At 38.7% G+C, this 26,265-nt stretch overlaps 1 protein-coding gene across 1 annotated transcript in view; it reads right to left on the bottom strand.

The window, feature by feature from the left end:
* Ctnna1 (catenin alpha 1) overlaps window positions 1-26,265 on the bottom strand; it is a 137,823-nt gene that overhangs the window by 69,557 nt on the left and 42,001 nt on the right. The window contains exons 4-7 of the mRNA XM_031365346.1: window positions 13,170-13,336; window positions 12,616-12,735; window positions 9,108-9,377; window positions 6,283-6,486 (exon numbers count right to left, since the gene is read on the bottom strand). Coding sequence (XP_031221206.1) covers window positions 6,283-6,486; window positions 9,108-9,377; window positions 12,616-12,735; window positions 13,170-13,336 — 761 coding nt within the window. The remainder of the gene's footprint in view (window positions 1-6,282; window positions 6,487-9,107; window positions 9,378-12,615; window positions 12,736-13,169; window positions 13,337-26,265) is intronic.

Here is a 26,265-nt window from a genome sequence, read left to right as displayed (position 1 = left end):
AGATAAATTGAAATCATGTAACTTTTCTCATCATAATGCAATAAAAGTTTAAAAAAAAAAAAAGAGCACTGTCTGCTCTTCCAAAGGTCCAGAGTTCAAATCCCAGCAACCACATGGTGTATCACAACCACCCATAATGAGATCTGACGCCCTCTTCTGGTGCATCTGAAGACAGCTACAGTGTACTTACATATAATAAATAAATCTTTTTAAAAAAAAATCTGCAAAGCTGAGAAGGGACTGATATCTAAACTGATTATTGCCCCTTACTATAATACAAACTATTAACTGCATTACAGTCATGCACTCCACACCAAACTAGCAACAAATTGAGTAATGGTCTGCCTTAGCATAATGAAGGTACCTCAATATATATACAGTTCAATTAAAAAACATGACCAGTTACTGTGTTGTTCTTTTGAGATCTTACAACTAACCATGATCAATGTTTTAGAACAAAAACAAATAGGGACCAGAGAGTGCTGCTCACCAGTTGAAAACATTTGTTTCTCTTTCAGAGGATGGAATTAATTCCTATCACTTACATTGTGGCTTATAACTCCAGTTCTACAAGATCTGATGCCCTCTTGCTGACCTCCACAGGTACCAGGGACACAGGCAATATAAAGAAATACATGCAGGTACAACACTCAGACATATAAAATTATATATATATATATATATATATATATGTATATGTATATATATTTCATACACACACACACACACACATATGAAAACACAAAGATAAAATGTATCCTTAGAGGAGCTGGAAAGATACCTCAGAGCCAAGAGCACTTGTTCTTACAGAGGTTCAATTCCCAGCTCACATCATGGCTCACAACCATTCTTAACTCCAGTTCAAAGGGGTCATCCTTGAGCCCTCATCTAACCTGAGATTGCAAGGCACATATATGGTACAGACATATATAAAAACAAAACATTTGTAATACACACACACACACACACAAAACTATCCTTAAGAAACATCTTAGCTGGGCACAGTGGTAGCACACATCTGTAATCCCAATACTACTCTGGGAGGTGGAGGTAGGAAGATGGCCTACGTTGGAGGCCAGCTTGGGCAACATATGGTGAAACAAATTAAACACAAAGGAGAAGGAAGAGAGACAGGCAGACAGGCAAACACACATACAAAGAAACATGCCCTTACTAACATAGGCTAAACTGTAACCTAAAACTACAATTCTAAGCATAAGGAAATAAATATAAGGTACAATGGCTATTATGTATGATTACTGTATCATTCTGGACATCCACCCACCTTAGCTGGTTGGTTATTCAATTACAATTATGCAACAGAAATAATATTCAAGTTAGAATCATATACCATGCATAAACTTTTAAACTTTCTATCGTTCAAGATCAATAAAGAACAAGTAAAAATAAAACTTGTTTTTATTCTTCTCTCACACATTACATCTCACCTGCAGTTTTGTAAAAATAAAACTTCAAGAGATTTTATTTATTTTGGTGTTTATCAATAAACTACCTTACATGCTTTTCTGCAAAATATTTGAAATCTAGTGTTCAGTTTACATAAAATATCACCTGTCACATTTCAAGTACTCTATGGCTATATGATGAATGGCAAACATAAGAAAGACCACAAACCTAGAGCTATGTAAGCTGACAGCATCAAGCTTTGTTCTCACCAATTTTACAAGCCCTCACTCCTGTCACATGACCAGTCATAAGACTATTGAAGACAAAACAAAATGGATGTCATTACAAAAACTGAGTATCCTTTATATCCTAAACACGTTCTTTGTGTTAAACCAACCTCACAACACACTGTAAATTCTACTTAGACGTGCATTTTGTGCTTATTTATATACAGAACCAAGATTTAAGGTATAAAAAATTCTTTTGCTCCTTTGAGACAGGGTTTTACAATATAGCCTGGATGGGTCTCCAACTCAGTCTTCCTCTGAGTGCTAAGACTGATTACAAGCACACACAGCCATACCCGGCTTAATTACTTTCAATCCACTTACTTTGAAACCCTCAAAGATTATGACACTCATCCAAAGCTGTTTTTCTTTCTCTAGAACCTCCATACCAGTGCCACTTTAGACTGACAGACCAGAAGCAAAATAAATTGAACCACAATTGCCAGATTTCATTTCAATGTAACTGAGCAGACATTTGAAAAGCCACAAGGATGCATTCTAGTCCTTTCTGCTGTCATGCATCTGTGGCATTTCATTGTTAAGGAGGGTCAGCTTTTACATCAACATCATTGATAGCCTCTAGAGTAAGTGAACTAAAGACAAGACTATTTAGCCTTCCACTTCTTCAAACCTTGAACCAAACAGGAGCACTAAGGCTGCTGGCCTCCTTGTCCTTAGAGCCTTTAATTAGGAAATCTGGTTTTCACCTAGGTAATTAAATTTGACCTCATTCTGTTGCAAGATATCACTTTTACTAACTACTTACTTCAGAATACTGACATTCAGGAAGTAGACACACACAGACACACATAAATGCAAGATCTGTAAGGGTGAGATTGAGGGTCTCCCCGTCCTCCTTACTAACTATTCTTAGTTCCATGAATATCCAAAATTGTTTGTTTTACTCATTCTCCCAAGTCATCCTGAATTCATTAAGCACACTTCTACTGAGCACTTCTACCCTTATACAGACCATAAACAAAAAAAACGTTTAGTCTGCCAAAGTTTTTTGTTGTTGTTTGTTTGGGTTTTTTGTTTGTTTGGTGGGTTTGGTTTTATTTTTTGAGACAGGATCTCTGTCTAACAGCCCTTGCTGTCTTGGAACTAGCTTTGTAGACCAGGCTGGTCTCAGAGATCCACCTGCCTCTGCCAGCCTCTGCTTCCTGAGTGCTGAGATAAAGGTATGAGCTTCAACGCCTAGCTAGTCTTCCAAAAGTTTAAAACCTACACAAATAAAAGAATCACAAGTAACAATTCACGGAAGTATACAATTAGGTGCAAAACTGCAAGCACTGAGGAGATAATAACTGGTGGTACAATGCTCAATGGCCTTCAGCAAGAGACCCGGAAAAGCTGGAAACTTCAGTAACAAAATGAGCAATGTACTACATAGAAAGCCAAAGAAAGAAATGGAGAAAAATCAAGCAAGCTTAAAATTAGTAAAGAAATGGGGGGAGTGATGGACAACTCCTGGGTTGTCTGCAAGAGCAGAAAGTGCTCTGAACTGTACAATGCTTGAGGGGCACAACTCTCAACATCATGCAATTCCTATAAAGTTTTCTTATGAGAGTGCTGAGGTTAATCATTCATTCTTTTACTATTTTATGTGTGCCGTATGTGTTTGAATTCTCCCTGCACATCTGTCTGTGCACCATGTATGCCAGGTGTCCCAGAGGCCAGAAGACAATGTCAGATCTTCTGGAAGTGGAGTTACAGATGGTTATTAGCTACTATGTATGTGCTGGAAATCAAATCTGGATCCTCAGCAAGAGCAGCCCGTGCCGTTTTAACCAGTGAGTCATTTCCCCAGGCCCCTATTCCTATAAAATTTTTAATGTACCTCTAATGACATCCTCAGCAACCCCTTATAGACAACCTTTCTCTTCCAAAATGGAGAAATCAGAGTCTCATACCTCCTCTTACATAAGGCTCAAGACATTGCTTTGCATGTGACATATGTTAATACAAAACTGGCCAGTTAAACTGATTGTTATTGGGGGGTTGAAATGTTTCCAGATGTTTCATAAGCAAAAGCCTTTGTCTGGTTGCTTATGGTTCTTTGGACTTTTTTTCCATTCTTCTGATGTATTCCACTGCCTTCCCTTTTAGCTTGACTACATTAATTCCTGATTTTTAAAGATTTTACTTGTTTGTTTGTTTGTTTGAAGGTCTCACTATACAGGCCTGACTCTCCTGGGCTAGATATGAGATCCACTTGTTTCCTCCTCCCAAGTGCCAAGATTAAAGGCATGTACCAACACCTCATCTCCACCATTTAAAATTTAGATAGATGATGGATGGATGGATGGATACATGGATGAAGCGATCTTAAAATATCTGTATGTGGGTTTATGCAATGCCTTCAAAGGTAAGAAGAGGGCATCAGACTGGAGTTACATGTGGTTTTGAGCTACCCAACATAGGAATTAGAAACTGAACTTGGGTCTTCTGGGAAGAGTAGAAAACACTCTTAAAACACTGGGCCTTCTCTTCAACCATAACTCCATTAATTTTAAGACAGGGTCTCACTATGTATCCCCAGCTAGCATGGAATTTATGGAGATTCAACTGCCTGTAGAGCATGTGGACCATTGCTCCTGGGTTTCTATTAATTCTGGACAAGATTGGTCCCTTTCTCGTTATGTGAATTGATGAAAAGAAATACATAAAAAGTTTTACCTTCAAAAAAAACATACCCACAGACCACTTCCCAATTTGAATCTCAAGAAAAGTTCTTTCATGACCCCCACTACAATACTTAAATTTCAGCCTAAACATCAAGTATTATCCTAGTATACACATAAGAGTATACTACATTATATACTCACCATATACTTGCTGTATAAATGTTCATACATTTTCCTATATTCATGACATGAAGGGAAAGTAATACTACTTACACGTCAACCAAGGAAGAAATCAAATTACTCATGGCCAAGATGACTAGGTAGAGAGTCTGAGCAATCCCATAATTCAAGAGCTACTTTATAGACTGTTTAGAAAGCTCTATGATTGTCATAATTGGACTAGAATATATTCAAAGTTGCTTCCTAATGACGACCACATACTTCTCCATGATTTTCAGCACTACACACAACAGCAGATGATCTATATATACACTCTGGTTCATGGTTCACACATTATCAAATACCCCTCAACCTATATACTTTCATATTTTTTAATATTTAAGCATAGATAAGATTTTTTTTTTTTTTTGTATTTTCGAGACAGGGTTTCTGTGTAGCCCTGGCGGTCCTGGAACTCACTCTGTAGACCAGGCTGGCCTCGAACCTGCCTCTGCCTCCCAAGTGCTGGTATTAAAGGTGTGTGCCACCACTGCCCGGCTGATAAGCATTTTTAATGCATCCCATATTTCCACTGTAACTCAACCACTTTCTACTTAACTTCTAATCTCATTTTTCTTAGGTAGACCACCTACAATTCAAACATAACAATGACTTAAAATAACATGCCTCGCTAACTTCACAATATGGTTGAATTAAGTAAAAACAGAAAGGCATTCATCTTCCACCCTAGAAACACAATCATGGCTCACCATTACCCTTTCACTTATAAAGGCATGTAAGTGAGAAAAACAAGATGTGTAGCAAAGAACATGAGAAAAAAAGTAAAACAAAAAATCAATATCTTTATTTGGAAAAGTATTAATTATATAAGCAAAACAAAAAAATTAAAGCCATTAGGAAAAACTAATTTGTTTGATTGTTTCACCCTTTAAAATACTTTTATTTTTAAAAATATTAAATATATTCATAGTTAATGAAATAGTTTTCTATTGTACACCGTAACAATATCTTCACTATACACAGTGCTTAAAGATGAGGTCATTCATACTCAGCATGCCACAGCCAAGATTCCGATCTACTGTTATCTACACAAAGCAAAGTAGTGTCAGCATGGGGCAGCCAGCCCGGTGTTAGGAACAGAATCCTTTAAGATACTTCTATTTATTTATTCTTTCCTAAGAACAGCAAAATACTAGGTACCCAGTCTAAATTACAGTAAACTTAAGCTAGAACTAAATCATTGAGTGGCAGAATATAAAGGAAGGAGAAGAACAAGGCACATAAAGAGAAAAACCAACAGACATGGTGTTTTCTATGGTCAAAAAGAGCCGAACAGCAAATTTTATAATACTGTTTCCTTTCTGATATTTTTTCTTATGTACATGTGCACACATGTGCATGTGTGTGTGGAAGCCTCTAGTGTCTTCCTCAGTTGTTTTCCATATTATCTTTTTAGACAGGTTTACTGAGCCAGGAGTTCAAAGACTTGGCTTGACTCGCTGGCCAAGACCTATCCACCTTCCTCCACCAGTTCTGGGATTATAGGCAAGCACCATATTGCTTAGCAAAAAAGAAGCTAAAGCCCTGAATTCAAGTCCTCATGCTTGTATGGCAAGACTTTACCAACTGAGACATCTCCCCAGTACCCCATGCAGATAAAGCACCCACACAATGAATGAATGAATGAATGAATGAATGAATGAACATGAGGGGGTACCATCAGTTGTTAAAAAAAAAAAATCCTCAGCCATCTTAGTTCCAAGAGAGGTTCTGGCACTTACATTGCCCATGTACTCTGAGAGCAGGTCCTGTAGAGCCTGGCGGACAGCATTACACTCGGCCACAATGCGCTCACGCCGGTCATCACGTGTGCAAGACGAGTCAGCCATCAGGGCAGCTCCACTAATAATGCTTTCCAGGCGCTCCTCCAGTGAAGGCCTAAAGCGCTCCTCGCTGAAGCTCAAGGGGTCCACAATGATTTGTTTCTACAGAAAAAGTGTTACTGAAGTTAATACTCATTTCTGTTCCCTTAGTTATTCAAAAGGCTTTCAGGAAAGTATTGATCAGTATTGAATATGAAGATGTAATCCTAGCAGCAAAGGCCATCCCATGTGAGCTGTCATCCCAGGTCAGTGATGACTTCTCAAAGAGGGCACTATTAACCAAGCAGAGCCCGAATAAAGTATGATATCACAAATGCAAACAGTGTTTCCATGTTCACACTACTTTTCCTATATATACATCTAAAGGTCAGCCTGCAGAATATTGGTAATTAAAATTATCACATGATAATTATAAGAAAAATAAGAAAAATTGCAGTATATAACTGCTACAAGAGAGAACTTTAACAATTAAACAACTAAAGTTCTAACTTTCCCTCTTAAAGAAATGTGTTTATAATGAACTTATAATCAACTAGATACACGCTTCCTTTCATACTAATAAATGTCTATGCAAATATTTGGGCATTAACTTTTAATTTTCTTCCTTAATAATTTCAACTTAAATGCCAATTTTTTTCTGCCAAAACCTTGGTATTTTTCAGTGAGTAAACATTTCTTTCCCTTTCTTTCCAAGGAAACTTCAGTTTTGAAAGTGATCATGTAACACCTTCAGTTAATTATTAGACTACATTTTAGCTGACCATTTTTCTTGCTAGATTTGGTTACTAAAGGGTTTCTCTGACCAAGGTTGAATACAGGGCTGGAGATGTAGCTGGCTGGTAGAGAGCCCTGGCCTAAACCATGTGTAGGCCCTGTATTCACTCTCCAACACTGCGGAGTCACAGAGGAGGAGACAACAAAACACCTTCTTGGACAATAAATAGACAAGAACAACTGATCATAGTTTTTACCACTATCACAGAACGACTAGAGATCAGTTAGTGTAGGTTCCTCATCTTACAAATAACAAAACTGTGACCCTAGTTTACAACTCAGCTCAAACACGCTCCTTACTACCTTGAAAAAACAAATACCTGATGTTACCAAACTTGAAGCAGAAGAAAACAATGGCACCAAGACATTACAAGACAGCCTAACAACCATAAAGGTCATTTTAGGCTTAATTCTACGGGATAAGAGCTAGAGCCCAAATTCTGTGGTAATCTGCCTAGCATGGATGAGTCCTTGAGTTTAATTTTCTGCAATACAAATAGTAAAACTCCTGGATAAACACTAAATTTCAATACCAAGGTCTTTAAGCAAAGCACTACCTTCTCTTCCCATCCTTTTTATGAAAAGGTCTGAATTAGTACATATCAGCAAGAACCAACTACTCAAGCTCAAGATACAAACGTCAAAAAAAAAAAAAAAAAAAAAAAAAAAAAAAAAAAAAAAAAAGACCTGCTGAAAACAAAATATATTCCATCACCTTGATGCCATACTTTAACTATGAAAGACAATAGCTACCTATAACTTCTCTTTAACACACCTAAAACAAAGAATCACCAGGTGTGGTGGCACATGCTTTTAATAGCAACACTGGAGAGGCAAAAACATGTAGATCTCTGTGAGTTCCAGGCCAGCCAAGACTACACAGAGAAAATCAATCAATTTCTCTCACCCCCGTGCGCACACGCGCGCGCACACACACACACACACACACACAGAGTCATGTTGACACATGGAGAGATGGAGATGCTAAGGCAAGATAATGGGTTGGAGACTAGCCTAGGCTACATAACCAGACCCAACTTCAAATAAAAACCAACTTAAACTGCTGCCATCTACTGGAGGCCACAACTCACTTTGGGTTAAAATTTAAAACAAAGTCCAACACATTAATTAATGTGAGGACAGAGAATAATAGATACACATCATATACACAGGAGAGATCTAGGTACCATCTATAAAAGCATTATGATAAAAAATTAAAATTAATTTCAAATCTGTTTCAATGTGTTTAAACTTCTGTGTTCATGGCTCAGAAGAAATCACAAAAAAAAAAAAAATCTGTCTAGGCAGTCAGGTAAGATTAAGGTGACAGCAATACTATTTTTCTCCATCGCTCACTAAACTATGAGTTCCCGAGACAAAGCCTACACACACTTTGCTTCTGTACCTATCACAGGTCCACACTTGCCAGATGGTAAAATCCCTAGTTGGAATGAACCAGACTCATAGTCTCATTAAGAACCATATTAAGGGCTGGAGAGATGGCTCAGTGGTTAAGAGCACCGACTACTCTTCCGGAGGTCCTGAGTTCAATTCCCAGCAACCACATGGTGGCTCACAGCCATCTGTAATGGGATCCAATGCACCCTTCTGGTGTGTGTGTGAAGACAACTACAGTGTACTCATATAAATAAATAAATCTTTAAAAAAAAAAAAAAAGAACCATATTAAAAAGAAAAAGAGCCACGCAAGAAAACACAAACTGCATAAAAGAATCCTGAAGTTTAGCCACACAAGGAGAGAGGAAAAAATGCTTTAAGCCAAGTTACAATAAAGTAAACTTATGAGTCATAACAACTTCTTTCCACTTAGATAACAAATTTAATTGGAAAATGGGCTTTCATCACAAGTCTTGATCATATTTCCCCAGGAACCAGTTATCTTTTAGCAGTTGGTGAAGAGCCCAAACTTTCCTCCCAAATATAACTTACATCAAAGTTGTTGAGAGCATATGCCAGCTCTCCACCGCCGCCACCTTGGTGCTGGGCAGCATCATCGGATGCAGTAGCTTGGGCTGCATTAGAAATTCCTGTGACAGCCTGCTGCAGCTGCTTGTATATCAAGTCCCGGTTGGCCTTGTAAGCTGCGACATCAGGGTGTTGCAGGCACGCCTGGGATGCAGTGTAGAGGATTGGAACATTCTTCTGCAAGATTCCTCTAGCTGCAGCCATCTGATCACGATGGCCCACATCTTTCAGTTCCTAAAAATGAAATAAAATAAAATCATTGAAGGGTTCTTTTTTATCAAGACACATCTGCATTAACGTAGCCTGAAAGGTGATTACAAGGAGGCTACATGGCTAAGTGAGGAAGGACAGAGCAATCAGTCACAAACCTGGACTGGGATCTCCTCACCTACTTTGTCCTGGCCATTTATTGTATCCTAACTGTAAACTTTGTGTTCAGTTTCTCCTTTAGCAAAACAGAAACAATATTGTAGCTCTTTTAACATTTTGAGGGATAAAATGGGATAACACATACACAGCACCTAGCAGTAAATAGGCATAAAATAAATGTTACAATACAAACTACTTAACACCTTCATCGGGTCCACAGAACTAGAATATATGTGTGTACGTATTCCAACCAGATAGAAAATTTATGGAGACATATTTAAATGGAAAAACATGAGAATTTAAATTATAAGAACTTTCTGGGGCTGGGAAGATGGCTCAGCCATTAAAGGCCAGGCTCACAATAACTTTATGAAACTGGGAACACACTACCATGTGTGTATGAACTCTGAAAACCACTAGGTAAGAATATGACCAGCTATTCTCATGAGTATATACTACTTCCTCCCCATTTTCATACCCCAAAGACCATACTAGATTATGAAACTACGCTGTTCTCATAAAATAAATAAGATTAATCATTTTACTGGCCATTAAGTCACAAAGTGGAGGAATGTGTGCTCCTTGATTGCAATTCATGATTATAAAATTCTGAAATGTGGTCTCAAGCAAAAACTTCCTTTATCATTTCTTCTACCCATAATTTCAAGAATATGAAGCTGCTGACGTTATTCTAATTAGTGACATCTAGAACACTAAGAGGGATGGATGTGTTAAGTATTAAGTATACAGAAGAGAAAAGGAAACACTGCTGGCATCTAGTCATTACTGAAACTTAAACTTTGATACATGTGGATCACTACTAGAGAGGAGGAACTACCCTAAACTCAAAGTCTGCTCCAACAGTACTTAACATGTGAACATAAAGTTCCAGTATTAATATCATTAACTGAAATAAGAATACAGATTTAAATATTTTTAAGATTAGTATTACATGTATAAACTATAAGAAAATTTAAATAATGTAGAAAAGTCAGTTATTCAAAAAGTCTGAGTTAATTTGTTAATTACTTAAAAGATAATTCTGTGTTTTAGATTGACTTTATCAATCTGATTACAGTTCAAGTTGACTAAGGACAAACAGAAAACATATATAGAAAAAAACAAATTTCCATAAATCTAACTTATCCATCCCATGTATTGTGACCAAGAATAAAAAGCTAACCTCTAAGTAATCCAACTCTACTAAGAAAACTGAAAATCCAAGTGAAAGTTTCCTCTCGTTTCCCTCTTAATGTTATGAAAAGGGTAACCCTCATGATGACATGAGAGGCTTTGCTAAGGCAAGGAAGAGACATGAATGGTCCTCACGAAGGATGCCCTCTGCCTGTTCACAGTGCAGCAAGGGCCTTCGCAGACGCTACATGATGGTACACTGCTCTTGGACATCCCAAACCTCCAGAATATTTTCTATGTGAGCTAAATAAAAATCTAGAGGTAAAAAAATTAAACAATTTCGTAAACTACTTTTAGGGATGTAGCTGAGTGTAGAACCAAGATCCTACATTCAATCTTAACATAGGAAATGATAGGGAGTATTAAGCCTGACAACCCAAGAAAACGGAAGCATGTATCAAAATCTCAACAGAAAAAAAAAGGCAATATACTGAGTAATTAAAAGGCTGAGTGTTGGCCGGGCAATGGTGGCACACGCCTTTAATACCAGCACTTGGGAGGCAGAGGCAGGCGGATTTCTGAGTTCGAGGCCAGCCTGGTCTACAGAGTGAGCTCCAGGGCAGCCAAGGCTACACAGAGAAACCCTGTCTCGAAAGAAAAAAAAAAAAAGGATGAGTGTTACAAAGGCAATGGAAAGTAAAGGGCAAACATAGGCTACTGAGCACTTGTTCTGAGGAGAGAAACAAGGTATACAGTATGACTTTTAGCCACTTAAGATGAACAGAAAGAAGGAAAGGGGCCGATAAACAGCACACAGCTTCACTCTCTTTTCTCTTCAGATTATCTGGTCATGTTTCCACTGGCCAAACCTCAACAGGAACCTAAGGAAAAAGGAGCTCATAGGTACAATCCAGACAGGTTATGTTTCAGAGGCAGGAACAGGGCAAACAAGGGTAGAAAACAGACATAGAGAGACCAAGATTTTGTGGTACCTTATTTCAAAAACATTCAACATTTACTGACAATACTCTTTAATACATGTATAACAACCTTCCTAATGCTGTGACCCTTTAATACAGTTCCTCGTGTTGTGATGACCCCCAACCATAAAATTATTTTGTTGCTACTTCATAACTGTAATTTTGCTACTACTAGGAATCGTAATATAAGTATCTTTGAAGATAGGTTTGCCAAAGGGATCACAATGTACATGTTGAGAACTGCTAATGTGTACGGAATTCCTAATGGACTCGGGGTACAGAGAATTAAAATTCAGACAGAATTACTTTCTAGTAAGTTTCTCTAATTAGACATGAATTCTGGACTGCTACTATGTTTTACCTCAAGAATACAATCTAGCCAGGCATCCTGGTATATGCCTTTAACTTCAGCCCTCAGCCCTCAGACATTGGGAAGAAAACAGAAGGAAGAGAGATCACAAGTTTAAAGCCAGCCTTGAACTTCTTAGAACCACAATATGGAAACTTGAGTGAAACTTAATTCTAGCTTTGTCATTGGTACAAAACTGAAAAGCTCTCTCTTTCTCTGTCTCCCTCCCACTCCCCACTCTTCTTTTTTGTTGGGGTGGGAGAAGGTATGAAGACAGGGTTTCTCTGTGTAGCCCTGTCTGTCCTGGAACTTACTCTATAAAACAGGTTAGCCTCGAACTCAGAGATCCACCTACCTCTGCCTCCTAAGTGCTGGAACTAAAGGTGTGTGTCACCACCGTTGGGCCTGAAAGGGTATCTCTTAACTTAAGCACTTATTAGAACCACATGAACAGGGGGAAGTAATGATACCATTAGAAAACTTAGGCAAATCAGGTTATCTCTACTGGATATTAAAATACGCTCCAACCTGGTGCACAGAGTGAGCTCCAGATCAGCTAGGGCTTCACAGTAAGATCCTGCCTCAACAACAAAGAAATAGTAGGTAAATTACATAAAATGTCTGCAAGTCATGTTTGTACCTGCTGTCTTTTCGCTGCCATGATGTTCAGCTTATCCACTTCTGGTTTCAGAGCCTTGTACTGTATCCCTAAGTCTTGTTCATTGCCAGCATTCCTCAGTTTCAATATACCATCTTCTACCTAAAAAACAAACCACAAATCTATAGGTAAAAATTAATAAGGTCTAACACGCCACTTTCTTTAACAGCTATTCCAAAAGCAACCCAAACAAGTATGCGTAGTTGATATGGCCCTGGCATTATCTGAGTGATTTGGAGGAGTTGGGGAGCACCTAATTAGTTTATATTTTGGCTTCCTAATTCTGGAACACTATTCGTACAAAGAAACATATAATGCATACTATAAAAAAAAAGGCAGTCAAAAATACCTGTGTTACAATTTCTTCAGCAGAACTGAGACAACAGTGGCCTATAGAAGAGCCTGTATCATAGCTACTTGAACTAGAAAAGAAATTACTGATTCATACCAAAATAATTCTTAATACTAAACAAAACGGCCAACACTAGCTTCACTAGGACACCAAAAACAAATTATAGATATAGACCCAAACTTACAACTTTCAGCTGAACAAGTAATTTGTAGACATCTGCCATGTCAGCCAGGATCAGCAGCCGGGTCACGGCAGAGAGCAAAGCTCGAGCTGCGCGGACCATGTTGCCTCGCTTCACAGAAGAGCATGGGTCATCTGCAAACTCCCCAGCAGCACTCTTCATCAAATCTCCTATTTTACAGAATGAAAACACAAAACCAGTAGAAATTAACCCAAATAATTTATTCATTAGAAACTAACATTTTATTTAAAATTTCACATACACACATATATTTTAAGCGTCTTTGTTTCTGTTTTTCTCACTTTGATTATTAAATAATAATCATTATTACTATAAATTGTAGAGAACTGTCAGAAAAATAAATAACTCATAGCTCCTCCTGTCTGAGCCTCCTAAATACTGAAGTTACAAGGGTATACCACTAACTCCTAGTTTCTAAAATCCTTTTTAAAAGGTTTATAAAACCAGGTGTTTAAAACATGGGTTAACCAGATAAAATGGTTATCTACAAAGCCCAATTGAATTTTTATTTTCTGTTTACAGCTAACAAAATTCCGATTATTAGATGGACCTTAGGTAGGCATTTCTGAAACACTTTATGAGTGCGTATTGTTTATTAATTGCCAAATCCAAAAGAGAGAGACCTTCTGAGACATCCACCTGGATGTGCTTTCTGCAAACCAGAAAAAAAGGGGACCTGTTAAAATGACAGAAGCTTTTAGGGAAACAACTAAGTGCTATTAACCACCTTTCAACATGTACAAATCATTTATTTCAGGATCAATTTTTTTGGATATTCAGGAAATTGTGGCACCTGTCTTATTTTCCAAGACTTTGTTCAATTTTCTCTCTAACTCATTAGGATATTAATGCTCCAAAACCTTTTTCCTTCTCCCTTATCTCTTATCTGCCTTCAGTCTTTTATTAAAAATTTAAAAGTGCTTACAAGCATAAAAAGTAAATAAAGTTAACAGTATTTTTAAAATTTTTAGGGTCAGTGAATCAGCTCAATGAATAAAGGCACTTGCCACTAAACTTAGGTTTCATCTACAGAGCCCAGATGGTAAAGGAAATAACTGCTCCTCCTGGTATACCTGATCTTCACAAACACACTATAGCATGCATGCACACACACACAAATAAAATGGAAAAACTAAAATCTATGGTTTGCTGGTAAAAAACAATGAGTCTGAATTGAATCACTCCATAGAAAATGTTTTACAGTCATAAAAATTATATTGTAGGAAGAAAACTTGATCCTAAACATCTTTCAGTATCATAAAGTAAAAAATAAATGAATGAAACAACTATGTGTTAGCATAGTCACAGAAAACAGCCTGTAAATTTATTTTTTATTTTATATTTCTGTGTGTATGCCTGAATATATGTATGTATATTATGAGTATGAAGGAGCCCTCAGAAATCAGAAGATGGTATTGGATTCCCTGAAACTGGAGTTACAGAAAGCTATGAACCAATATTTGGGTGCTAGAAATTGAATCAGAGTCCTCTGGAGGAGCAATCAATGCTCTTAACTGCTAAACTATCTCCCCAATCACAAACATATGTTTTAAATCTCTTAGTTACAAAATTATAAGTAACTTTTACTTTTCTTTTTTGATTAGTATTCACTAATCAAAAATACATTCACTACAAATTATTATCATCATCATTATTATTATTATCCCTCTTCCTCCCCCTCCCCTCCTCCTCCTTTTTGTTGATGTTGCTTTGTTTTTGAAAGGTAAAATTTCGATTAAAATTGTTTTGGCCAGGCTTGGTGGCAAACATCTGTAATCTCACCTTTCAGGAGTCAGCAATAGTTCAGGTCATCCACAACTACAACTCAAGTTGGAGGCTAGCCTGGGCTACATAATTCTCTTTATTCCTATCTACACACACACACACACACACCTGGGGGAGCGGGAGGGGCGCCTTTTATTAAGGCCACACATAAAAGTACAGGACTATACTGTCTGTATTCAGGAAGCTGAGCAGAAAAGGCCCAGACCCACTGCCAACCTGAGCTCATGGTGAGAGCTGTTTCTGCTCAGCTCCCTAAGGTCCTTTTCTCTTCATTCTACCCAAAGTAGCAAGAAATACGCATTACAAAAAAAACCTCTACTACCATGTATCCTGTACCTAAGAGTTTAACATCTTTATACATAAGTCTCAGATCTTAACCCCTAATGTTACAGCATTTCAGAGAAGAGGGAGAATAAAGAGGAAAGGAAGAGAGGGCATTGCTTGCTTCCTCTTTCGCTCACCCTGCATTCACTGAAGGAGACCTGGCAGTGCCCTGATACAGCACAGCTACAGAAACATAAAACAAGATCCCAGGAAATCTGCCACGTGCTTTATACACTCTATCTTTTTAGAGTCTGCCCAATCGCATCAAGTTAATATCCAGCTATTTAAGTCTGAGCTCACAGACCCTAGAAAACCTCTCAATTTACCCGCCCTCCTACCCCCTGGGGGCACAGAGAGAAGCTTTGCATTTTCCACTTTTGTAGTTGACAGAATATTTCTTTAAATTAAAATAGAGTACCACACATATTCATGTTCTCATTTTCCTTTCTAATTCAAGTGTGCCCTGCTGCTATTCAGAAACACTCCAAAGAGAGACACTTGCTTCCTGATCACACATTCAAATAAATGCATAACATGCATTTCAACATGAAATCGCTTTCTTTAAGAAATTAACTAGCAGTAACAAAGTTACTGCAACATCACGCATGAAGTCAACACTGAAATGAAGCAGGGTATGGTGGTGCACACCTGAAATCTCAGCATTTTGGATGCTTAGGCAGAAAGACTGATGCAAGTATGAGGCCAGCCTGGGCTACAGAATGAGATTCAGTCTCCAAAACACAAAACCAAGTCAGTGGTGTGCATTCCTGTACTCCTGGCCCTAGGGAGGCAGAGGCAGGAGGGTCAAGAATCTGAGGCCATCCTCTGCTACACAGTCAATTGGTGGCAGGAAACTCCACCTCAAAATTATAAAGGGGTCAACAAGCTGGCTCAGCAGTTAACAACAGAACTTACCACCAAGCTGGACAACCTGAATTCTCTGCCAGACCCAACAGAGTAAGGTAAGAAAACTGATTTTCTCTAATTTCCAATAGCATAGCACACAAATGTACATACATGTATACATAAAAGAAGCATATTAAGAGAAAAGAATTTTTAAAAAACAAAAACAGGTAAATAAAGAAAATAAAAAACAGAACACTACTGAGAGGCCTTCTGCCCCACGGTGCAGGTGCACTGAGGCAGTGGCATGACCTGCTGTAACTAGAGCACTATCTCAGCGAGTGTTATTTTTGTGAATTTAACAAGACAGATCTTTAAAAAGAGGAACAATTTCAAAATGGTAAGAACATTAGAATTTACTGATTTCACTCTTCTTTCCTCACTTACAAGCTGGCGGCATGAGCACTGGAGTCTCTGCAGAGCAGCATATGCTCACACACAGGCACTGATCCAGAAGCAGACAGCACCCTTGACACATCCCAAGTAAAAGCACAGCCTCAACCCTACAGACTTACAACCTGAGACAGACACTTAAGACAGAAAGCTCTCAGGTGATAGCTCGATAATGACTTTCCAAAATTTATATTTTGCTTCCCCTGCTCAACTAAAATGAAGAGCAAGAGAAGAATTAAATGATAAGACAGGGGTTTGAGGGTAAATAACGAACAATGTTTTTACTTAATCATAGGCCTCAGAACATATGGAGGTTAGGAAATGGAGGTACTTTTAACAAGTCCAGATAGAAAAGATCAAATGCAGAGACATAGGAGGGGGTAGGGGAGAAATCAGACAATTTCACCCATGCAGCAAAGAGAAAAAAGTTGAAAAGCAAGCCAGGGCTCAAAGGAAGACTATGTGGAAAATCAGCTGACTTATTGGACCTAATGAAGAAGGTTACTCCAGCAATCTAAGAACCTAAGAGGCTTAGATGTTTTCATGCTCTTCCATGAGCATCATTATGTCTTGAAACTCATACTCAGCATTCCAAAGTAGAAACACTTGTTGACTGTTTCCTATGAAAGGGGCCACTGTATACGATCAAGCGCACAACCTCCACCTGCTAGAAAGACCCACACATCCACACAAATCTCCTCATAGCTGCTTGTCTCTACATCATAAATTCAGCAAACTGGACTTCATTCTGCCTCTTGTTAACCTCTCAAACCCTGTTCAAAGCAGGCACTGACAGTTACTCTGTCCTATCTCTTTTAACATCTATCATCCAAGCTGCTTACAGAGACTGAGTAACATCAGTCCAAAGCTGTCAACATCGACACTGGACACGGGTCCAATTTTCACTTCCTTCAATGTGATTTTCGTTAGCTGGCAAGAAAATAAATTGTCACGGACCAGGATTTCTCGTGGGGTCCCTGTTCTGCGGGACAAGGGATTCTGGCCAGGTGGGCACGGGATTCGATTCAGCTTTGACAAACAGACTACACACGGGTGGTGTAAAATCTGAATGTATTTTTCAAATATGGAGTCAGGTTTAAATAGTCCATACAGAAAGGTTTGAAAAAGTCAGATGGTACAATGGTCAAAATACATCAAAACAAAGTGCAGGTACAGAGCTCTATGTTAGGAGTCAGGCAGCAAAGTAAATACATGTTAATTTAGCAGGAACTAAACAAGGATTACAATCTGAAAGAAAGCTTAGCTCTGACCAGAATCACCTGGCTTAAAAGCCGGGTGCAGACAACTGCTCCACTTCAGCTCGTTGCTATGGTTACAGACTGGGTGGGCCCAGGTAAGCTTTTCAACTAAGTTGCTTTTCTGGGCCAGCAGAGGCTAGCCTCAGGAAACACCTGCTAAGGTAGTTCCTAGGAGTGATTCAGCTGTAAATCTACTATGGCCTGCCTATGTTAACTAAGAATGAGGATTTCACCTGATCTTGCCCTGGGATAGTTCCCTCATTCTGTAAGCTTTAATGCCCTTCCCCCAATGCTGGAGGCTAAACATTCCAAGCCAGGGTTTGACTAGGAAGTTGGAACATTGATGAAAGTCAGAAAGCAAAGTCCGAATTTTCTTTTGTTAGCTGTGAAGAAATGATATCTTGGTGAGTTCCTAGCACACAAGTATGAAGACAAATCTGGGCCACCTCTGAGTTTGGGGTGCCAGGCGTCAATGCGGAGGCAGGAGACTGACTTTCCTTGCAGTTTTTGCCTCAAATACCGCCATCACGCAAGTGTGCATGGCAATAAATTAAATAAATAAATAAATAAATAAAATTTAAGATTTTTTTTCCTCAAAAACTAACAACCTGGCTGGGCAGTGGTGGCACACACCTTTAATCCCAGCATTTGGGAGGCAGAGGCAGGCGGATCTCTGAGTTCAAGGCCAGCCTGGTCTACAGAGTGAGTGCTGGGACAGCCAGGGCTATACAGAGAAACCCTGTCTAAAAACAAACAAACAAACAAAACCTGAGTGTTCCAGAGTTTACATAAAAACAGTTGAAGATATAACTAAGCCATTAGAGAGGTTGACAAAGCAACTACTTACAAAGTCCTGAACTTTTGCAGAAAGTTTCTTGCTCTGAAATGAATCAGATATGTTTCATATAAAAGGGATCAATAATCTAGAATATGGTACATGCCTGCTACTTCACAATTCAGGAGATGGAAGATAATCAAGAATTCTGACTACATAGTGAGTTCAAACCTAGCCTAAGCTAGTAAGAACTAAGCTGTTCTCAGGAAGGGGAAAAGGCAGGAGTAGGGAGGAAGGAACTTATATAAAGACTGACTGATACTTAGAGCAATTTTGGCTGCTTTCAATAACTTGAAATTTTACCTCTACAATGCATCATTACCAAAGTTTATCTAAAATGGATTACTGACCCAAAGGCCAGAGCTTAAGAAGTTCCCCCCAAAATCTTAAGACATTTACTACTTAAACACAAACAGACATGAAAGGAGGAAAAGGCAAGCCAAAATATTAAAGCATTCTCTTTGTATTTACTAGACCGCCCCTCCTCACCTTCTAGCCATTTGGAGCAAATGTTTAAAGTTCACACTACAGTGTCTTTGATATTGAAGAAAAGGCTGAATTAGGTTATCAAGATCTCCTGAAGTTCACCAGGAGAACTACAGTACATGTCAAGAAGCAATGTACTATGATTGATATAATAGTCATAGTTGTTTCAGCCAAGCATGGTGGTGCACGAGTTTAAAGCCAAGGTTCAGAAGGAGTGGGAAGATGATTAGGAACTCGGGATCAGCTCTGTACACATAGTGGATTCAAGGCCAGCCTACTCCCTGACTCAAAACTAAAAGTGCTTGCAGAACAGTCCTGGTTATTTTGCATTCAACCCTCCAACTCTGCTAGGAAAGAGAGAACTGGCTCCTGAAAGTTCTCTGTCAATTTTCTACAAGCACATGTAAATGTTCTCTCCCCCCCCCCACACACACACATCACAAAAACTTTTTAAAAAAAAACCTGATAGTTGCAATTAGTAAGAAAAACAAAGGCTTCAACAAACCATCAAAAGAAAACTAATGCTTATAGATAACCAGTGCTGCCATAGTAGTACTCACATGCACTAGGACATTTCAAACATAGCAATAAAAAGTTCAGTATCTACCACCAACAAATAATACTTTTCCCCTTGCTGCAGAGGTCAAACTCAGGATCCTATGCATGCTAAGAAAACATTTAACCAGAGCTACAGCCCAACCTCAAGAGCAATCCCCCCTCCCCCCAGACAGGGTTTCTCTGTATAGCCCTGGCTGTCCTGGAACTCACTCTGTAGACCAGGCTGGCTTCGAACTCAGAAATCCGCCTGCCTTTGCCTCCCAAGTGCTGGGATTAAAGGCGAGCACCACCACCGCCTGGCAACCACCGCCCGGCAAAAGAGCAATTTTTTAAAATATTATTTTTGTCATTAGATTTATGTGTATATGTGTCACATGTATACATTCCCATGGAGGAAGGAACAGGGTGGTGGATCTCATGGAGCTGGAGTTACACTCAGGTGTGAGCTGCTCAGTGTGAGTGCTCTAAGACAAATCTGGGTTCTCTGGAAGTACAGCAAATGTTCTTGACCCTGAGCCATCCCTACGGGTCCAGAACAAATTTTTTAAAGGAAACATTTTACACTTACAAAACAAAGAACAAAAACAAAACAATCTAATGGGACTATCCTAGTACCTATCCAGACTAACACTTTTTTCCTATACAACATCACTTTATGGAGTATACATGCCCCTCTAGAGAGCTCTCCCACAGTGTCTTGTGTGGGGGGTAGAGATGTATCCAGATTTATTCACTGTCCTCTGCCAGCAGAAAACCTATTCCAGACTGAGCATGAGTCAAACTGGGCTAGTTATAGACACTGAGGAAGAAAAGATGTTCTGCTGACAACCAAACTAAGATGAGTATCTTATTGTGGGCATCTTGTCTAGTACATGTACACAGAGTACATAAAAACAGAGGCAAGCCGGGCGGTGGTGGCGCACGCCTTTAATCCCAGCACTTGGGAGGCAGAGGCAGGTGGATTTCTGAGTTCGAGGCCAGCCTGGTCTCCAGAGTGAGTTCCAGGACAGCCAGGGCTATACAGAGAAACCCTGTCTCGGAAAAAAAAAACCAAAAAAAAAAAAAACAGAGGCAAGCCAAATTACCAAAATTGGGAGGTAAAAGATTTTCTAGAGTCAAGTCCCTGGATCTTTGACCAATACTTACACTCAAGAGATACTTCTAGAAATCCCAATTGCAAAGGTTCAAATTCTCTCCCAGCTCAAACAGGTCTGAGCTGAATTTGTATGGCACACAGTAGCTGAGGTTATATGGACATCACCAAACTGAAGATAAAACTCTTCTAGAAAATGATTTACAAGAACAAACCTTTAAGTTCCTAGAAACTATGACCCTTGGGAAGCTTTCTAAATGTTTACCAAGCTATAAAGTTCACCAAGCTGTATGCTGAGTATATATGTATTTTGTTTTGTGTATTTTATATTTTATTTTAAAAAAAAAAATTTGCCCCAGGTTGAAGTGGTTTAAAGCATGGGCTGCTCTTCCAGGGACCTAGGCTCCATCTCCAGCACCACATAGCAGTTCACACCATCTTTAACCTGTCCAGTGGATCTGATACCCTTTCTCTAGCCTTCACAGGCACCAGATATGTGTGGTATACAGCAGACACATGCAGGCAAAAGACCCAAACACATGAAACATTTTTAATAAAATAATAAATAAATGAAAATAAAATACTAGGCCAGAGAGATGGCTTAGAGGTACAGGAACCTGCCATCAAGCCTAAGGATCTAAATTCAATCCCTAAGAAAGTGAGACAACTCTACATGTGCACGCACGCATGCATGCACGCACGCACACACACAAAATCAAGACATTAAAAAAATACGCATATTTCTCTTGCAGCTAGGGAAATGGCTCAGTAGTTAAAAACACTTGCAGTAAGACCCAAATCCGTAACACAGTACTCTCATTAGGCAATTCACAGAAGCATACACCTGCAGCTCTGGGGATCTCCAAGAGCTCTAGGAGATCCAACAATTCTGACCTCTGTGGGCACCCATGCACCTAAGAGATACATATACACACAGACAACATATACATACAAACTACTTTTAAAGTTTTAATAGAAATATTATTTATCTTAAACCCAGTAACTTAGGAGGAAAAAAATGCAACAAAAAGGTGTGGCTGGAGTAGACATATAGCTCCAGAGTAGAGTCCTGGCTCTAGGGTTGAGTTTCTAGCACTACAAAATTAACAGTAAATAAACTCTTTAATTAAATGCCTATAATTAGTGTTAAACTTTAAAAATATATTAGCAAAATAATAAAGAGCTAGAATTAAAGATAAGTAATGTACTTATATGTAGCCAAAATCTTGACAAGAAATAAAATTAAGGAACTTATAATACTAATTATAATTGTTAACCCAGCCAGTAAAGGTACCTGCTGCCAAAACTGATAAACAACGTTTGATTTCTGGGACATACAGAGTTTTTTAAAGAATTTTAAGGGTTGGAGAAATGGCTCAGTGGTTAGAAACACTGGCTGCCCCCCCACAGGATCCAGGTTAGATTCTTAGCACCCACATACCAGCTCAAGGCCACCTGTAATTCCAGTTCCAATGGAGGGATGCAATGCCCTCTTCTAGCCTCTATAACATCAAGCTTGCAAATGATACACAGACGTACATGCAGACAAAACACCAGCATACCAGTATAAAATAAAAATTATACAAAAAAAAAAAAGACTTTTAAATGCAATGCTCACATATAAATCTCAGTATAGAGAGAACTCGTGCTTAGTACTGACAAAAGAAATCAAAACAAAATAGGGAATACCTTTTTTGTGGGTTGTAACAGTTAATTTAGTAAAAGTATCAATCTTCCCCAAAATGATACTTACATAGAAAGCTAAAACAACTACACTGGCTAAATAACTCAGAATTAATAAACTTAGAAGACTCTGTTCTAAAGCACAACTGCTATTTCTTATGGCAGCTAATCTGCAGTCGACCTGTCTAGGTTTAAGTGAAGTGGGAAGACACACCCTGACTTTGGTGGCACCAGCTCACTGACTGGAGCCCAGGACTGACTGGGAAGGGAAGTGGAGTATGGCAGCTTCTCGCAAGCACTCATCTGTGTCCAGATCTGCCCACATGCCTGAGCCACCACAACAGCTGTGAATGGCCCTGCCTCACCTTGTCTACCATGATGCAGTCTACCTCAGGACCATGAGGCAAAATAAAATTCTCGTCCCTTAAGATGCTCCTTGTTCTCTTATTGAAAGTTTAAAAAGAAAAAAAAGTATATTATATAACCAAATCTGTGTAGAATTGGCAGAAAGAAAATAAAGACTCATAAATCAATGGAAGGAAACACAGAACCCAGATCTTACTTCATACATACAACCAAAAGATTGTTAAAAAATGTGCAAAATTAATTCAACTGAAAAAAGACGACATTTACAAAAAGGCTGAGGCAACTGAGTACTCCATAGGCAGAAAAAGCAGAAGGAGGTAACACTACTGATTTAAAACACTACTGATTTAAAAACAAAAAACAAAAAAAACAAAAAAAAAAAAAAAAAAAAAAAAAAAAAAAAAAAAAACAAAAAAAATCAGATTTAAATACATAATTTAAAAATACAAAAGTAAGCCGGGGGCTGTTGAGATGGCTCAGCGGGTAAAAGCACCAACTGCTCTTCTGAAGGTCCTGAGTTCAAATCCCAGCAACCACATGGTTGTGAGCCACCCAGCAATTACATGGTGGCTCACAACCACCCGTAATGAGATCTGAACCCTCTTCTTGTACGTCTGAAGACAGCTACAGTGTACTTATTTATAATAATAAATAAATCTTTGGGCCAGAGCAGATATCCGGAGTGAGTGGGGCCAACCAGAGCAAGCAGGGAGCAGACGTCCTAAAGTCAATTCCCAACAACCAGATAAAGGCTACAGTGTGTACTCATATACATAAAATAAATAAATCTTTAAGAAAAAAAAAAGAGTAAGCCGGGCAGTCGTGGTGCATGCCTTTATTAATCCTAGCACTTGAGAGGCAGAGACAAGTGGATTACTGAGTTCAAGGCGAGCCTAGTCTACAACGTGAGTTCCAGGACAGCCAGGGCTATACAGAGAAACATTGTCTTGAAAACAAAAACAAACAAAACAAAACAAAAAACAAAAACAAAAACCCAAAAGTAAGTGGGCATAGTGGCACATGCTTTTAACCCCAGCAGGGCCAATCTGAGTTCTAGGAGAGCCAGTGTTACACAAAGAGATAAATAAAATGATAAAGTTTTTAAAAGAAAGCACAGAAATCTACATGAGCTTAAACTTAGTTAACAATTTAGATCCATAAGTGATGTGGTAGACTTAATATAGTAGACATAATCAAAATTAAATTCTCTGGGGTGGGGGTGGGGGGCTCAGAGGCTAGAGCAAGCCAACAGTTATGACTGCAGATTACTCTAGCAGATGACCTAAATCTGGTTACCAACCCTCACACTGGGCATCTCAAAACTGCCAGAGTTCCAGCTCCAAATTATCCAACATCCTCTTCTGTCTTTGAAGTGCACCTAGACAACGCCCCCCCCACATACACACCCCCAAAACACTCCTATGCAGAAATACAGACATATATAAACATACATACATAGTTAAAAAATAAAACCTTTATAAACAAAAAAAAAATTGTTGAGGATATTTACAAGAGGCATCTCTACTTTCCCATGAATAAGTTATAAGCATGCCATGGAGTAGCAATTAAAAGTGTAAACAATCACTTAACATAACATCCTTAAAACAACAGAATTACAAAGTGATTCAGAAAAAAGGAGAGGAGGTAAATGAATACCAGGGAGTAAATTAGATCTTTAAGAAAATGAACTAATTCCTTGAATCTTGACTACAGATAGTTATATAAAATCTACAGATGTAATGTAAAGGACAGAGAGTTATATATATACATTGAGCCAGTGTTAATGTCCTGTTTTTGAAATTGCACTATTATACATAGATATATACAAGATATAAACAAGTGAAAAGCTGGATGAAGAATACACTGGACTTCTCTACTATTTTTACAATTTCCAGGGACTTACAATTATTTCAAAAAAAGTTAAAATAAAGCAACTTGTTAACCAACTATTGTTAATCAACTAAATTACTGGACTAAATGTTGTCACACAATGTTAACTTGACTAAGAAGTGGCCCAACTGAATTCAACTGGCTCTATCCTGAGATAAGATTCCCCCACTCCTTTCTCCCCTGCGTGCACCCCCAGTCTCATATGACCCAGAATGTATCTCAGGCTGGCTGTGAATTCACTATGTTATCTAAGAATGGCCTAGAACTTCCTGCATCCACCTACTGAGTACTGAGATTACAGGGGAATGCCACTTCTGCCTGGTTATATGTGATGCTAAGATCAAAACCTGGGTTTCAAGCATGCTAAGCAAGCGCTCTATCAACTTAGCTACATCCAAAGCACCTAGAACAAATAGTTTTAACTTTCAATAATTTGCCTCAGTTCTTAGCACCCATTGCCTCAACATGTTCCTAAATTGATTCAGGTTACAAGAAAATAAGTTACACAATATTTCATGTACCATGTCCTTTAATTTTATCTATTAAGAGGAACAGTTATTTGAACAAGAGTTAGCCCGCATGGCAACTTATTCCTTTGCATTTTTCCCTCCATTCCCCTGTTACCACAAAGCAGTGATAATGGTGTCCAGACTCAGGGTTCTGCCTCTAGACTACCTCCTATCCTTCACCCTCTTGAACTTTCCTGTACCAGTCCCACGAGCATCACTTGTCACTAAGTTTTATGTTGTCCAGATGGTAGAATGTCAACATAAGAAAATTAAGGAAACATTTTGATTTAAATTTAAAAAAAGCTTTATAAATACACACAAACCACAAACCTATACTGGAAAGAGCTGCTTTCTGGAGTGGGGGGAGGGAGACAGGCCTCTATCACTTGATGTGCTAAGCTGTAAACCTGTCCCAACAACAGAATCCTGTGGTTCTAAATCATTCCCTCAAAGTCCTTCATTCCACACCTGGCATTCCAAACCACTCTCAAGTGGCACCATAAGCCAAGAGCACATCCTTACCTCTAGCTGAGAGGCTGAAGGGCAAGCTAAAGGCCAGCCTGGTTCTGAAAACAAAACACAACCAAAAACCCACAAGAAATAATACTTTTCTAGACCTTTTAAGGCTATTTTCTGAGATCAAACCCAAGACCTTGTGTGTGCTCTATGATTTGAACTAAACCCCAAACACTCTCCTAACCTGTCCTATCAGCAGTGCTCCATGATGTTCTCCTATGGTAAGACCCCTCAACATTCCCCAGGCATGGCTTACACGTGCTCCTGCTTCCCTAGATGACATCCTCCCTTTCTTCTTTAAAGACCCAGTGGATGTTTTAACACATTGAAGAAAATTTCTAACCTGCTGTTTATCCACTCATCATTTTTTCTATATTGATAACTGTGAAATTGATAACTAGCTCCCATGGTAGGTTCTTGGAAGGCTCATTTTATTACCTTGAAAGAAAATAGACCTGAGTTTTATGAATGTGGATAT

Source organism: Mastomys coucha, unplaced genomic scaffold, assembly GCF_008632895.1.
Source record: "Mastomys coucha isolate ucsf_1 unplaced genomic scaffold, UCSF_Mcou_1 pScaffold13, whole genome shotgun sequence".
NCBI classification, from domain to species: domain Eukaryota; kingdom Metazoa; phylum Chordata; class Mammalia; order Rodentia; family Muridae; genus Mastomys; species Mastomys coucha.
This window is presented reverse-complemented; position numbering and strand designations above follow the sequence as displayed.